Source organism: Bombyx mandarina, chromosome 12 (assembly GCF_030267445.1).
Source record: "Bombyx mandarina strain Sakado chromosome 12, ASM3026744v2".
NCBI classification, from domain to species: Eukaryota; Metazoa; Arthropoda; class Insecta; order Lepidoptera; family Bombycidae; genus Bombyx; species Bombyx mandarina.
This window is the reverse complement of record NC_143219.1, coordinates 3,151,916-3,168,367: the sequence shown is the minus strand read 5'-3', so window position 1 is coordinate 3,168,367 and position 16,452 is coordinate 3,151,916. Positions and strand designations below refer to the sequence as shown.

The 16,452-nt window shown below is 37.3% G+C and overlaps 1 protein-coding gene across 1 annotated transcript in view; it reads left to right on the top strand.

Annotated features, from left to right (window-relative positions):
- The window catches only part of LOC114243089 (START domain-containing protein 10), a 50,762-nt gene that overhangs the window by 16,540 nt on the left and 17,770 nt on the right, over nt 1-16,452 (top strand). Inside the window, exons 2-3 of the mRNA XM_028174455.2 lie at nt 1,302-1,449; nt 12,078-12,210. Of these exons, the coding sequence (XP_028030256.2) occupies nt 1,302-1,449; nt 12,078-12,210 (281 nt within the window). The remainder of the gene's footprint in view (nt 1-1,301; nt 1,450-12,077; nt 12,211-16,452) is intronic.

The following is a 16,452-nucleotide window of genomic DNA, read 5'->3' as shown; positions in this document are numbered from 1 at the left end:
ACAATATGTTACATTCATTTAAATGCCGCTCACGATAATTTAATGCTGAACTTCGTAGCTCTAATATGCAAAACCATACAGGGCATGGACAATAGATTCTAACCCAAAACCTTATTTAATTACACTCTTGTAATCGAACGAAAATTAGAGAGAGAGGGAGAGAGAGGGGGGGGGGGGGAGAGAAAAACGAAAAAAAACAAAAAAAAACAATGCGATACATTAAATACAAAAAAAGTAAAATTGGCGGTCTTATCGCTAAGAGCGATCTCTTCCAGACTATCATCAGGTGGACAAGAATAATTTGGAAACGAATTACGCGCGGTTTACCAATCCAGTGAAATATATACATACACAATACACACATACATACCATACATATACATATAAGTATGAACATACATGCAAATACACAATGTAATATAATAGTGTAATATAATAAGTGGTATAATAATATAATAATAAATGGTCAATTCTTTAAGGCCAATTGATTTAAAACTATTGATTTAGGGTTGTTATTTTTTAGTCCGGAGGAAATCGCCGGCCTTCCGCCCTTCACTGGGGACGGCGGGCGGAGTATGTCAGAATCGAACTGACTAAGACCTCCTGTCGCTCAACAACCAACGTCCAAACCTCGCATGAGACAGAACTCATGAAAGGGCAAAGGGGCGAAAGTGAAGTGTTCAGTGCGGAGCACATCTCTCCCATCACCCTCCCTCTCGGGACGCCGGACCGGCCGTCGTCGGCGCCACGACCACCAGCCCTCTCGGTTGGCAGACTATCCGAAGTCCGCCTAGATGGCGCCGGTTAGAGATTGATTTAAGCGGTGGCGGATTAAAGGTCCAGAGAGCCCTAGGCAATCACTTTATCGGCGCCCCTGTACCGGCCATAAATGGCCATCATAATACTATAAATTATAACTATATAATTATATTTATAGTTGTTTTTGCAATTACGATGACGTTATATCATCAAACCCTAGACTTTAGTAGACCCAGACCCTTGTACTTACGCTAATACGCGAATGAAATATGAGGTTATAACTGTGAAGAAATCAAGAGGGACGACAGAAGATTTAGATTATAGATCAGCATTTAGTTCTTAATCGTCGATATGTTATTTTCTTTATTTATTAAAAAATTCTGAGCTCGCGCGCCCCTTGTAACTAACTACGCGCCCCTAGGCATGTGCCTAGTTTGCCTTACGGATAATCCGCCTCTTGATTTAGGGTTAGGGTGGCTTAGGGTTTACGTATTATAAAATAAATTTCTAGACTTGTTTAAACGAGCTCTATGTTGTGTTAGGTGGTGGCGGAGTTTGGAGACGTGGAACCGGACGCGTTGTACGACGTGCTGCACGACCCCGAGTACAGATCCGTCTGGGACACGCACATGCTGGCCGCCGAGGACGCTGGACACATCAACGTTAATAACGACGTTGGGTATTACGCAAGTAAGTGCCGATAAGATGATTTTCTATGAAAAGACTTTTACATTGCCTCGGCAGTTTTTTTTTTTAAGGGATTTTATGACCTGGTAACGAAGACCTTTAAGGTCATGTCTTATTTTAATTTACATTCTTATTTTTATGAAAAATGATAAAATGAAGATGATTACTTCGAGACATTAATCAACTGGGATGAAATTAAATGTAGTTAAATGAGACATTATGGGATGAAATATAATCTCAGTAAAATGGTGGCCATTTACTGAGATTTTTTCAGTGGACTTTTTGGAGGATCCCGAGAAGTTACGTTCAGCGGCTTTGTTTTATTTTCCCATATTTGTGCACTTTTACTGATATTAAACAGTTAATAAACCACCATTATTACACATTTAAACCTGAAAGAAAGAAAGAAAGAAAGAAAGAAAGAAAGAAAGAAAGAAAGAAAGAAAGAAAGAAAGAAAGAAAGAAAGAAAGAAAGAAAGAAAGAAAGAAAGAAAGAAAGAAAGAAAGAAAGAAAGAAAGAAAGAAAGAAAGAAAGAAAGAAAGAAAGAAAGAAAGAAAGAAAGAAAGAAAGAAAGAAAGAAAGAAAGAAAGAAAGAAAGAAAGAAAGAAAGAAAGAAAGAAAGAAAGAAAGAAAGAAAGAAAGAAAGAAAGAAAGAAAGAAAGAAAGAAAGAAGAAAGAAAGAAAGAAAGAAGAAAGAAGAAAGAAAGAAGAAAGAAAGAAAGAAAGAAAGAAAGAAAGAAAGAAAGAAAGAAAGAAAGAAAGAAAGAAAGAAAGAAAGAAAGAAAGAAAGAAAGAAAGAAAGAAAGAAATCATTTATTCGCCAAGCATAGTGAAAATGAGTTATTACATAAATTAAAAGCAGCGTGTATGCTTTGTCATTACTTGACATGCGAATTTTAGTGCAGTGCATAATTATAATATTATATAATTTACCATTCATTCATCCATAATTCAACTAATAATTAAAAATCCATTTATTTTCAATGTCATCCCTAAGAAAATCATTTATGTGATAATAATTTTCACTAATAAGATTACCTTTTAGGTTTTTTTTTAAATTAAAATCATCTAAGTCTCTTAATTTCTTCGGTAGTTTATTAAATATCCTAACGCTCATACCTAGTATACTATTATTCTTTAATGTAGTTTTGGTTTTTGGAAAACATAGCTTATCGTCGCGTCGATTTCTGTTTGCCACATCAGACATCTTAGTGAATCTATTGGGACAAGTTTTAACAAAAGATGCAACTTCGTATACATATAGACAAGGAAGGGTAAAAAGTTTATGCTTTGCAAAATATGGCTTGCAGCTGTCGGCTATTGCCAATCCAACATAGACCTTAAACACCTTTTTTGTGCCTTAAAAACTTGATCTTTTTGCGTGAAGAAACACTAAATAGACAAAATAAAACAAATCGCACAACTTCACTCCTCGCGTTACCGCCAAAAAGTGCTGCCTTGGCAGAGGATTTAGTTAACAATGGGTATTACGCAAGTAAGTGCCGTTAAGATGATTTTCTATGAAAAGCCTTCTACATTGCCTCGGAGTGGATTTAGTTAACAACAATATCTTCTTGTTTATTGTTACGCTATGAAATTCTCTTAATTGAAAATTCAATTCGTCATGATAAGAACATGTGTACGTGTATTTCATTGAAATACCTGTCTGTAAAAATGTCAATAAATTTTTGTAATCCTTATTTAATTAAAGGGAAAGCTAAGAACAATTTTCTCATTTTACTGTCGAGCGATGTTCTTTTTCGTTTAAAAAAAATTGTGAAAATAGTAGGTATGTAATTTTTTTTTTCAAAATGTCAAAAGCGAAACAAGTGATATATAGAAATATATAAAAAGAATCTCAATCTCTCGATCTATCCATCACTCGATACTCGCCCAGTAATAAATAAGAATACTTTTCTTCTTTTTTTTTACGTATGGCAATTGACTTCTTGCGAAGCTATTATTGTCGGAGTCGAATTTATAATATCTTTAATGATTATACATATATACATACATACATACATACATAGGTATTATGTTATATGTGGTTATTTACTGAGTTTTTTTTCAGTTGACTTTTGGAAGAATCCCAGAAGCTACGTTCACCGACTTTGTTTCATTTCCTACATTTGTGCACTTTCAGAGATTCTAAACAGTTGATAAACCGTCGTTATTACACATTTAAAGAATGACACATCTGAAGAAGCACTAAATTAACAAAATAAATCAATTCACACAACTTCGCTCCTAGTTTCTCCCTTCCTTCGTTCGTTCAAAAATAATGCCCTATAATGCTTTTATCAGTAAAGCCAATCTTTCTATTAAGACATTTTTTTTAAATATTTTGAATACAGGTGCCACTAAATAATTCAAATTTACAAAAACAATATGAAGAATAAGTAGATACGACAACGTTTTCTTTCAAATCGTGATAGCTACGATTCCACTATCCGAAATGTCTTGAAAACGTCAAGAAAATAAATACTCTTTTGTCGGTTATTATATATAACCAATGAAGTAGGAAACCTATGGAAATGAAACGTCAACCAAAATTTCGTGCCACTGTGACGTCATCTGGCCACAAAACATGGCGGCTTTAGTGCGGTACAAAAGATTTCAATGTTATCAGGTTTTATCGATAAACGTTCTTGGCTCATTTTATTTTAAATATTGTTGAGTATTATTTATTTGTAGAATTTATACTTTAATGGGAAGTAAGTAGGTATATTGTTATGTGCAAATATGATATGATTTAGATGGGTGAAATCTAAGACAAGTTCGTCCTTCGAATTTGCCAAGTAAACGATATGATGATTTTTAAAAGTTGCTACACTGATTTTATAAAGTTGTCGTTTTTTCGCAAAACACAAAGATATGGCGTAGTTCAAAGCCATCAGCCCATTTCTAGCATGCTAAATGTTATCGTATTTTGAGTACGTGTTTTTCTTAGACTATTACAATCTATTTTAATTGTTTTGCTGACTCTAAAGTCCGTAACATACTACCGCAGCGCACCCCAAGGAAGGTGCGCCGCACCATTTGAATCACTTTCGCTTGAGAGTGATTCAAATTTTAAACTTATCAAGGGACCGCGTGAAAAAAAAAAACACCTACAGAACATTTACTCATTAATTACAAACGTCATTCCTTGTGACTTCCTCTCTAAAATCACTTAATTATTAAATATTTAACAAATTTACAATAGTGTTTTACTCACTGCGGAATAAAACTATTTTATTTAAATAGTTCCGAAGAGATTTTGTCGGTAGCCTTTTTCCCGAAATATCTAAACAGAATGTCTAAATATGTTTTGATGACATATTTTAAAGTGGTATTTATGATTAGTGTCATGATCAATAGATTCCGACCGAAAAATTGATTTTTCGGATGAGGGCTCCATAATGAATTTAAATACATATAGATAATAGTTTTAGGGCATCGACTTTCTTGAGATCCTATAAAATACGTTTTAATTATTATTTTGTATGTTTTAATCATAAATTATGAAATTTTATATAATCAATCATATTAAATCGATATCAAAGTCAATAAATAATGTACAACCCAAAACAGACGGCCGAACTGACGTGACAATGACATTTGGCGCGCTAAACATGGCGGATTTTCGGCCTCATTAGACGGAGACGGAGATATTTACGTATATTCATGTTTCATTTTATGTACGCACTGAAATACCGTTATATTGTTTTCCTGCGAGTTAAAGTGCTGAGTAAGAACGAGATAGATATATGTTTATGTATGTGCCTTCAAAATGGGTGCTATTTATATAAGCAATTGTACGTATAGAACAATATGTCGTGTCCCTACTATATAGGTCTATGTATATAACGGAGGAGAAAGCTCCGTAATGTTTAACATAATTTCTTTATGATGACTCATGTTTGTGTTTTCGAAAGAAAACTTTACGAGATCTTGCTGAGCTTCGTATATTTCACAAGTAGCGTAACAACGTCCCAGAGAGATCCGTACTGTACTACGGCTCGGGCACGAATGACCAAGCGCTTTTTTTTCCCCCTAACTATGCTGGTAGCCTTGAGAGGCTATTTCAGCTTCACCCTAACGTGTAGGTGCGCTCACGGGGTTCAAACCGGAGTGTTGCTAACACTGGCTCTAGCAAGAGCAATGCTTCGCAGAATCTACCACCAGATCGGAAACGTGACCCACTGAGAAGATCCGGCGAGAAACTCAGTGGGCTGTGTCTATGGGCTAATTCGCTCGTCGAGCCCTTTGTCGCAAGTGACGGGTTCGACGAGGACGATGACCGGTACTTGTGGTACCTAAAAGCACCGTTAATAGATCGGGAGAATCCGTAATGACGTGTTTTGGGCGACGTCGACTGTTTACCATTCGGTCAACAGGATCGTTCTCATGTCGAGCTGCCTTCTTAAAGTGGCGCAATGATGCCGACTGTAGATAATTACTGACTGAGTCAAGTTCCAGGTCATCATAGCGATCCACGTTTCTGAGGAACCATGGTGCTCCGACGGCTATCCTGCAAAATCGGGATTGAATAACCTGAAGAGGTTTCAAGTTAGTGCGGACCGCGTGAGCGAACACTACGCTTGCATACGTCATGACGGGGCGTATGCAAGTTTTGTAGAGAGTTACCTTATTACGGAGGGACAGTTTGCTTCGTTTGCAAAGCATAGGGTAGAGACGTCCTAATATGAAGGCGCACGGTCGCGTACCGTTTTGATATGAGGGCCGGAATGTCATCCCTCTATCGAGGGTGACGTCTAGGTATTTGACCTTCGAGGCCCACGGTATGGGCTGGCCAAGGAGAGTGATGGGGCTAGCGGCGGAGGTGTTAACGCGCCTATTAGGGAGTAGGATGCTCGAAGTGGTGACCAAGCGCTAGACAGCACGGCCGTTTTTATAGAGCTTGATACACGTGCGCGTGTTTACACGTTTTTAAAGTATTGAAATTATTACAATAAAAGGGATAGTGACATAGTGTTTAACATCAATCTCCCATCGTAATAAACACAGAGTAATTAGTTGATGATCAGATGATCAGTCATATCACATTCAATCATTATTATTTTTATAATAAGTAGGTGAATCGTCATATTTGCTCCGATATATATATTCTGTGGTAAACGAAGACAATACTTTATCAGAGTATATATAACTGGATCACGACTAAAGCTTTGTATTCGGAACGTTCCGTCTGCGCTATACACGTGCCTTCACGCCTTTCCATGTTTCCGGAGTCGACGAGCACTCGTGTACGGCAGTTCGCACGTCCGCCCAACATTGCATGATTGCTTTTACCATTCCTCATCTTTGTTTTGTTAGGGTGATCTGCTTACGAACGAGGCTCGTGCTTATCAGACTTTAAATGTACCTAAAACTTTTGTTCGGTGATATATTACTGAACACCTTTGTTCAGCATAATTCGCGTGACCCGTTAACTTTATTTCCACAAATCTTTAGTGCAGGTAGGCAGCGGCTTGCTCTGCCCCTGGCATTGCTGAAGTCCATGGGCGACGGTAATCACTCACCATCAGGTGCGCTGTGCGCTCGTCTGCCTACAAGGGCAATAAAACGATCAACAACCGCGTCACCCGGGTGCATTCATAACATTAACATTTCTTTGATTTACTTAATAAATTAACAAACATTTTTAAGCAATATAATCTTTAAACAACAAAATCATACTGCACCCTGGGCAGTAATAGGCAGGGTGGTGCTACCTACCCGTGCGGACTCACAAGACGTCCTACCACCAGACTCATTTGTAGTTTGATTTGATATAGCCATATCATACGGTTTTAGTTTGTTTGGATTAAACCACGAAAAGATGTAATGGAAACATGAATAATAAAATTAGACAACAACAGAACAGATAGGATAGAAATAAACAACGTTTTTATGTTTTCGTACATAAAAATAAATTATTAATAAGTAACACTGAAAAACACTTTAGTAGTATTGGTACTAAATAGTGATCTTGACTTAATCATTTAAAAATGTGTAAAGAAATCTAAAATGTCATATCCTATTTAAGAGACAAGAAGATTAAGAAAAGATTAAATAATTAAAAGAGTATTCGTAGCAGTGAAAACACAATAAATGGGACATCTATCAACTTGTTAATTATTTCAATTTGCCACAGGAGGCAGTAATGTTTTAACTACAGTAATTTTTTAACCTAAATAAGTATTTAAAATGGAACGAATTAGAGAGTGTATGTAGATGCTTTAAGTAGAGGCCAAACATTTTTAATTAGTGTTAAACATTTTTGAGTGGTGGCTAAACATTTTTGAGTAGTCACTAAACATTTTTGAATAGTGGCTAAGCATTTTTGATTAGTGTCTAAACATTTTTGAGTAGTGGCTAAACACTTTGGAGTAGTGGCTAAATATTTTTGAGTAGTGGCTAAACATTTTTGATTAGTGTCTCAACATTTTCATGTTATAGGGGAACTAATACTGAATATCGTTTACTATTTTAGTTGGACACACAAGCTCACTACCTACCTCATTTTATCAGTGCTCATAGACCGCGCATTCTGTATCCATTCGCAACTTTGACACATGAGGTTGAGGTTCAATCAAAATCTATTGGTTCTCATCCAGTTCGGGCTCCTTGAATTTGAAAATGAACTCTGATACAACTCCAATAAAGGCATGAGATCGGACCCATAGAATCTTGTGGGGGCAATTTTTGTTCTTCTTTTAAAAGCTAGTTGATAGTATATTAAAAATACTTTTACTGTTTCAATTCACATTTAATATTTAAAGTTTTTTGATTAAATGAAATAGTAGTAGAATTGTAAACGAGAGAATAAACCTTGAAGTTAGATTTAATAATGACTACGGGTCACAAAAAAAGCAAAGAAAACATTCGTAGATGTTTTTTACATTTAAAAAGCGGTTAGAGTTTTGTTTAAAACAACAACAATTCCGCTGTAATGTTTCGAAGTTGAATTAGTTGATGCCAGTGTGGTTGTCGCCCATTATCTCAAGTTTCGTTGGGTACACGGAGAAATGGCCGGTCATTCTCGAACCTGCGAGAAATCAAGAGAAGAAAATACGCACACGCACACACACTAATGTATATTACTTAACACGTATTGTTTTTGTTTAATCTTTAAGTAAATTTGTTCGTTTCTGGTATCTATAATATCGCAGCAAATCCCAGTTATGTGCGTTATGTGTGAAACGGTTTTTACTGGTGGTAGGACCTCTTGTGAGTCCGCGCGGGTGGGTACCACCACCCTGCCTATTTCTGCCGTGAAGCAGTAATGCGTTTCGGTTTGAAGGGTGGGGCAGCCGTTGTAACTATACATGAGACCTTAGAACTTGTATCTCAAGGTGGGTGGCGCATTTACGTTGTGGATGTCTATGGGCTCCAGTAACCACTTAACACCAGGTGCGCTGTGAGCTCGTCCACCCATCTAAGCAATAAAAAACGTTAAAAATGCTTCGAATACTTTCCTCTTTGCTTTAGCAATAAAAGTACGTCCTAAATAATTCAGCTTCTACATAAATAAGCAGTCGTTTATATTCATGATGTTGATATGAGAAAATGCATAATGAACTATTTCCTATCTCGTCTAAGTTATTTCATCGTATTTACATATTTCGTTGCGCAGACAATTCGTCTCTTCTATCTAAATGAGAACTGAATAAAAATTCCTAGATACAAGTGAATTACTAACGAATTGTTAAAAATATTGTGGATAAAATTCAAACTACACTCTACATTATATGGAATTGCACTATTCATAGTGACATTTTCATTGGTTAAAGAAAAAAAAATCTAGCAACGAATAGTTTTCTTCTTCTTCTTCTTCTTAGTCGAATACTTCATTGCTGAAGGTCGTGTCCTTGAAAGCCCTTCGTGGCTCTTTGTACCCTCAGCTTCCATTTGCTTCGGTTTTCGGCTTCTCTCAGGGCGTTGGTAACAGAGAGTCCAGTGAGCGCAGTTATCTGATGCGACCAACGGTTTGGTGGCCGGCCGGCGGGTCTTTTCCCTTCTACCTTGTTGTTGTACTAGCGTTCGAAATGTGGTGTTGGCGAAGAATGCTCCGCGTACCGTGGCCCGCCAAGAGAATAGTTTTAAAAGAATTCAATAATATTTAAATAAACCATCATTTAATGTAAGGCTAATAAATCATCTGGTTAGTAGTACTATTGGTTCTGCTTTTGTTCGTCAGTTATAGAATCATGGACATGCAATTAGCAAGCTTCTGGTCTATAACAAAATTTTACCAAAATTAGTATATCATATCTCGAAATATATTATCGCTATACTGGGAGAGAGTTTCTTAAATAGCTTATTGTTCGATGACATTATTTTCGATTCCCGTACTTCGTATTTTAAGCAACACGAACGTGGAACGAGATTTAAGGTAATGCGTCGCCGTGACTCGAGTTGTTTGTTATCTGTCCCGTTCTGATTTAGTATTTAGTTTTTACCGCTCAAATCGACGTTTTTTGATGTCATTCTTAAGGCGTCAAGCATTTTTGGACACAAACTAATATTCATAACTAGCTGACCCGGCAGACTTCGTAGTGCCTCAATCGATAAATAAAAGACTTAAATTTTTGTATAAAATACACTTAAAACAAACAAAAGGAATCCGTCCGACCGGGGACACATCAAAGGAAAAACAAAATTGTTATTTTAAACCTTCTCTGGACTTCCACAAATAATTCAAGATCAAAGTTAGCCAAATCCGTCCAGCCGCTCTCGAGTTTTAGCGAGACTAACGAACAGCAATTTTTTTATATATAGATATATTTACAGTTCATTTGAAACAACGGTACGAATTGAGTTTTTCGTGTATCGTAAAAGGTTCATAAATGATTGATAGTTTTTGGATTACTTAATTTGATACTGTTCCAGCTTTCTTTTTCACTCAATGTTTTTATTTATGTTGAATATTAACGTGAGTGGATTTCATACAGTTAGTGAATCTAATAAGGACATTTACGCCACCAAAAAGATCTAGATGTAAATTTTATTTAAGATGTTAATTATTAATTTAAATATACAGACGGGGCTACATACAAAATAATATAAATGCACTCGTCCCGGTTCTGCTATAAAGCGTAGTCTTAATGATATTGTAATAAGGATCATCTCTGCCTTTCAAGCAATATTACGTGAAGAATTCACAGTAATATTTTCATCACTTATCGCGAGTTGCATTATATAATTAATTACTTATTTTACGGTTTAATATTAAACTTCTATTTATTAAAATTACTATTTAGATTTTATTTTATAGTCACGGACGACACTCGGGCGTGGGACGTCCGTGAAAGAAGCTTTCAATAATTCATAATGCGTTAACCGTCTGCCTTGTAACATTTTCCCATTTACCTGACTTTTGTTAAAGAAAATAACACAAAAGAAATCTTTAGTATTAAAATAACGATGGGTTTACGGATTGTCATTTAGGCACAGCATCATCCTTGATTGTATGACAAAGCGAAATTCGGTCAGCTTTGTTTGTTTAGGTTTTTATTTGTTGTTCTATCGCATGTGTCACGATGGGACGGAATGAAATTGTCTTAAACTCGTAGATGCTTCCCGATCGCTGTAACATGTCTTTCTTCAAGTATATACTATTATTAATATATATGTGCTAAGTTCTTCAGGTCCGCCAATATTCAAAAACATAAAGTGTATTAAAAATAGAATGATAGAGATCTGCTGTTGTAGCTGAAAGAAGCAAAAAAAAAATAAAAAAAAGTGTGTGTGTCCGCTCCGACGCACGACTGGAGTTTACTGGATATAAAAAATTAAACGAAACAATACGAGAAATAGTTCTATATTACGACAACACGATACACTACAGATTATTAACAAATTAACGAGACACAAAACAAACGACTAACAAATATATGAAAATACAATAATGAGAGAAACGCGCGATCAGTACGAGGCTTTGTGGCGGACTGCCGGCGCAGCAGCCCGGCGTCACCTGCGATAACGCGGCCGCGCGTTGGCTCCTGATTGGCGCGCGCACGCATCACGCAATCAGGAGCCAATCAGGCGCATAACGCATTTCGTGTGACATGCTAGTACGATTTTGATTGGCGCGCGCACGCATCACGCAATCAGGAGCCAATCAGGCGCATAACGCATTTCGTGTGACATGCTAGTACGATTTTGATTGGCGCGCGCACGCATCACGCAATCAGGAGCCAATCAGGCGCATAACGCATTTCGTGTGACATGCTAGTACGATTTTGGTCCCCATAATTTTCATACCCCGGGCCTATATATGTAAATCGATTCTAAAGGAGTAAACTCCAAAAAAAATTATCAACAAAAACCTTATCACAATATCGAAACTAAGATTACGTTTTTAAAGTTTAAATTTACAAGCGCGCTTACAGTAAAACTCGATTGAACGTGTTATTAGTTAACTTGTTAAAATAACAACATGTTAGGCTGTGATAAAAAGTTAGCTTTTTTTTATTGCCTTTGTAAGCAGACGGGCATATAGCTGTCTTAATATTGTCTGTTTTATTCATCTATTAATCCGATGTTTTGAATACTTGAACATTTTACGGGTTAATTGGAAAATGCTGTCAAGAAATCTTGTCTTAATATATTTTTCTCAAAAAGCAAATCATTTTATCCGCAGTGTCGTGTCCGGCGCCACTCAAGAATCGGGATTTCGTGCTGCAACGCTCCTGGCTGGATACGGGCGATGAGAAGATGATCCTCAACCATTCAGTGTATCACAAAGATTTTCCGCCTAGAAAAGGATTTGTGAGGTATTTATTCTATTTAAGCGTAATTACATTATACATACATTGAATTATGACGCACTAGCGACCCGCTCTCGCTTCGCTTCGGAAACTGTAATTTATTATTGATTTCTCCACTATTTAATGGATGTTATTATAGATATAAACCTTCGTCTTCAATCATTCTATCTATTAAAAAAAACCGTATCAAAATTCGTTGCGTAGTTTTAAAGATTTAAGCATACATAGGGACAGACAGATATAGTAACAGAGAAAGCGCCTTTGTTTTATACTATGTAGTGATACATAGTATGTGCTTTTTTGTTATCTTGTGTGCTCTTTATTGATTCGGTTCACTACTTTATCATTGGTCGGTCTGGTCTACACAATTCATGGGAAAGGTAGGCCTTTAACTGACAAGTTAGGATAGGAAACAGGATGGTTTGGAAAATAAGGTAAGAAATTGTTAACACCGATTGAAATTGCTGTGTTATGGTGTTTATATTAATATTATATATAGATGTTGAAGAGATATCGCAATATGTAGAGCTCTACGGTAGACCTGGCGGAAACAGCCGCGTCATGGAACTGTTGGATACTTTCGCTAAGTCCTTAGTAAAGAAGTGGTGACAGACAGTAATAAAAGAAATACATTTCTAAAGGTTTATATATTCTATTAAAATTTTATGTTTTCAAAAATTTACTGGTGGTAGGACCTCTTGTGAGTCCGCACGGGTAGGTACCACCACCCTGCCTATTTATGCCATGAAGCAGTAATGGGTTTCGATTTGAAGGGTGGGGCAGCCGTTGTAACTATACAGATCTTAGAACTCACATCTCAAAGTTGGTGGCGGCATTTACGTTGCAGATGTCTATGGGCTCCGTTAACCACTTAACACTAGGTGGGCTGTGAGCTCGTCCACCCATACATACAATAAAAAAATACACTAACAGACATGCTATGATAATTCACACTAATTTATTTTAATATAAATGCATACTATGTTTACTCAGAATTTAACATTCAATGTCATGTTTTGATAAATTACAAATTACAAAAAAAATCTTAAAGGATTAATTCGAAACATTTTATCATAGTAAATTATTGTTATAAGTCTAAAAGAAAATTCAGCGAAATGAAAGCCTCAAAGAGCGAACTTAATTCCGAAGTCGTGGCCGTAAGCCCTCAAGTGCTCTGGGAGCTTTTCGTGAAGCGTTTCAAAGCGTAAACTATTTGATGTCTTGTTGCTGGGAAGAGTTCAATAATCTATTAAACATTTTTTATGTGATTTGAGTTACGATGAAAAAAACTACGTTTTTTTTATTACCTATTTGTGTGGACGTGCTCACAGCCCACCTGGTGTTAAGTGGTTACTGGAGCCCATATACATCTACAATGTAAATACGCCACCCATCTTGAGATATAAGTTCTAAGATCTCACGTATAGTTACAACGGCTGCCCCACCCTTCAAAGCGAAACGCATTACTGCTTTACGGCAGAAATAGGCAGGGCGGTGGTACCCACCCGCGCGGACTCACAAGAGGTCCTACCACCAGTAAAATGAAATCGATTATTTTTAAATAGCTTTTCGAAATTTCTCTGTACCGATTGTTCCATGCGGAATCCGCTGAACAACTCCATATTTATAGTGATTCCATTACTTTTGGTTAATCATCGCATTACCCATCGGAGTACCGCTTATCCACAATGCCTTTTTAGAGGTCGTTTATATGCCTTTAAAAGTGAAGAGAAGCTAATCTTTTGAAGTCGTCGTGGCCTAAAGGATAAGACGTCCGGTGCATTCGTATCGAGCGATGCACTGGTGTTCGAATCTCGCTGGCGGGTACCAATTTTTCTAATGAAATACGTACTCAACAAATGTTCACGATTGACTTCTACGGTGAAGGAATAACATCGTGTAATAAAAATCAAGCCCGCAAAATTATAATTTGCGTAATTACTGGTGGTAGGACCTCTTGTGAGTCCGCACGGGTAGGTACCACCGCCCCGCCTATTTCTGCCGTGAAGCAGTAATGCGTTTCGGTTTGAAGGGTGAGGCAGCCGTTGTGATTAATACTGAGACCTTAGAACTATATCTCAAGGTGTGTGGCGCATTTACGTTGTAGATGTCTATGGGCTCCAGTAACCACTTAACACCAGGAGGGCTGTGAGCTCGTCCACACATCTAAGCAATAAAAATAAAATAAAAAAATCCTGTGTTGTTTACTGTGTGGTATTGAAAACGGGCCTTATTAAGAAATAACTAGTAAATAAATCCAAATTAAATCAAACAAAGGCTTTCGTCCTTTGTGCAACTGTGAATCCTTTTTTTGATTGCTTAGATGTGTGGTCGAGTTCACAGCCCACCTGGTTGTTAAATGGTTACTGAAGCCCATATACATCTATAACGTAAATGCGCCACCCACCTTGAGATTTAAGTTCTAAGGTCACAGTATAGTTACAACGGCTGCCCCACCTTTCAAACCGAAACGCATTACTGCTTCACGGCAGAAATAGGCGGGGTGGTGGTAGCTACCCGTACGGACTCACAAAAGGTCCTACCACCAGTAGTACCAATCCTTAATAAGTTTGGACATATCATCCGTATTGAAAGCTCATTGGAACGATTAATGGTTCAAGGAAGAGTAAACGGTCAACGCTCTCGCGGCCTATCACCCACAAGGTGGACAGACTTTATTAAGTCATCTACTAAGTGTTCTCTTGCTGAATGTACATGTACCGCCATAAACAGCGAGATATGGAGAAGCCTCGTAAAGTCGCAACCAAGCAATAAGACATGCATAGCCACGATCACTCCGCCAGAAGTGTATGACTGAGAAGAATAAATATATAAGTGTGAACAAATCGCGCACGGTCATCCGGTCCTAAATTAAGATTCCTTGTGTTAGGGGCACCAGAGACTGACATACTTATATACGCTTAAATAATATATATGTACACCAGGGGACCCGACAGACGTTGCCCTCAAAAAATTCATTCAAGTCGATCCAGCCGTTTAGTTGCAGTACAGATAAATAACTTAGATACCGACTGCAGCGCCATTTGCCGGGCTGATTTGTGAATCTAAACTAACCCGGGCGTCACGCAAATGCATTAAAAAAAATCGTTCAAATCGGTCCAGCCGCTTAGGAGGAGTTCAGTGACAAACCTGCTCATCACGCGAACGTTTGCCCGATGTGGGAATCTAACCCACGACCCTCAACGCAGCAGTCAGGGCCACTAGCTACTGCACCACCGAGTCAGTCTATAGAATTATTCGCTCAAAATCCATATTGTGTTCACTGGATCTACTGAAACACTTTGAGAAATGACGAAATCCTCTACTGAATTTAAATAGCTTATCGTACGCCTTAAATCGGTATTCATGAGTACTTTGTTTAAGAGCTACGTGTTGGTAGGGTGGATGTACCCAGTAGCGGCTTTTGCACCTTGCTATCAGTAAGATTGGAAACGAAATTTAGACAGGTAGAATTCGGAAGACGGTAATAGAGTAGATAACTGCCACTAAGAATGAGTTAAGGGCAATTTAAAGCATCAGTAAAAGGACGCCGGAGTTGTGTACCCGTTATAACCGGACATGCCATTATCATCGTAAGATTATCCTCTGGTCAAAGTCCTCGCTGTAAGCATTTGTACGTAGCATCAAAATGTTTTATTGTCGATATATTTGTCGTGTAATGTCTTTATTCAAGGAATCACAATAGATACAGCCGGAGGTTGTAAAAAAATTTAAGTATTACTAAACTATTTTAAGCTAGCTGACCCGGCAGACTTCGTAGTGCCTCATAAATGAAAGACACATCAAGGGGACACATCAAAGGAAAAACAAAATTGTTTGTTTTTTTGTAATTCCGAGCTTTTTTATATTTTCTCACCTTTTAAACCTTCCCTAGACATCCACGAATAATTCAAGACCAAAATTAGACAAATCGGTCCAGCCGTTCTCGAGTTTTAGCGAGACTAACGAACAGCAATTCATTTATATATATATAAAGATTTATTTGTCGTGTAATGTCTTTATTAAAGGAATCCCAATAGCTACAGTCGGAGGTTGAGAACAAAATAAAAAATTACTTTAAATTAATTTTAAATGAAGAGTCTTGGTCGATGCGAAATCCAAGAGTGCTGTGTCCAATGTCCGTCAAATTACACCAATTAAAGTGCAAACTTATTTCATGTGAATAATCATTAACATACCGGCCGAACGCCATAGAAGATTCCAGACTGAATATCACGGAGACATCGT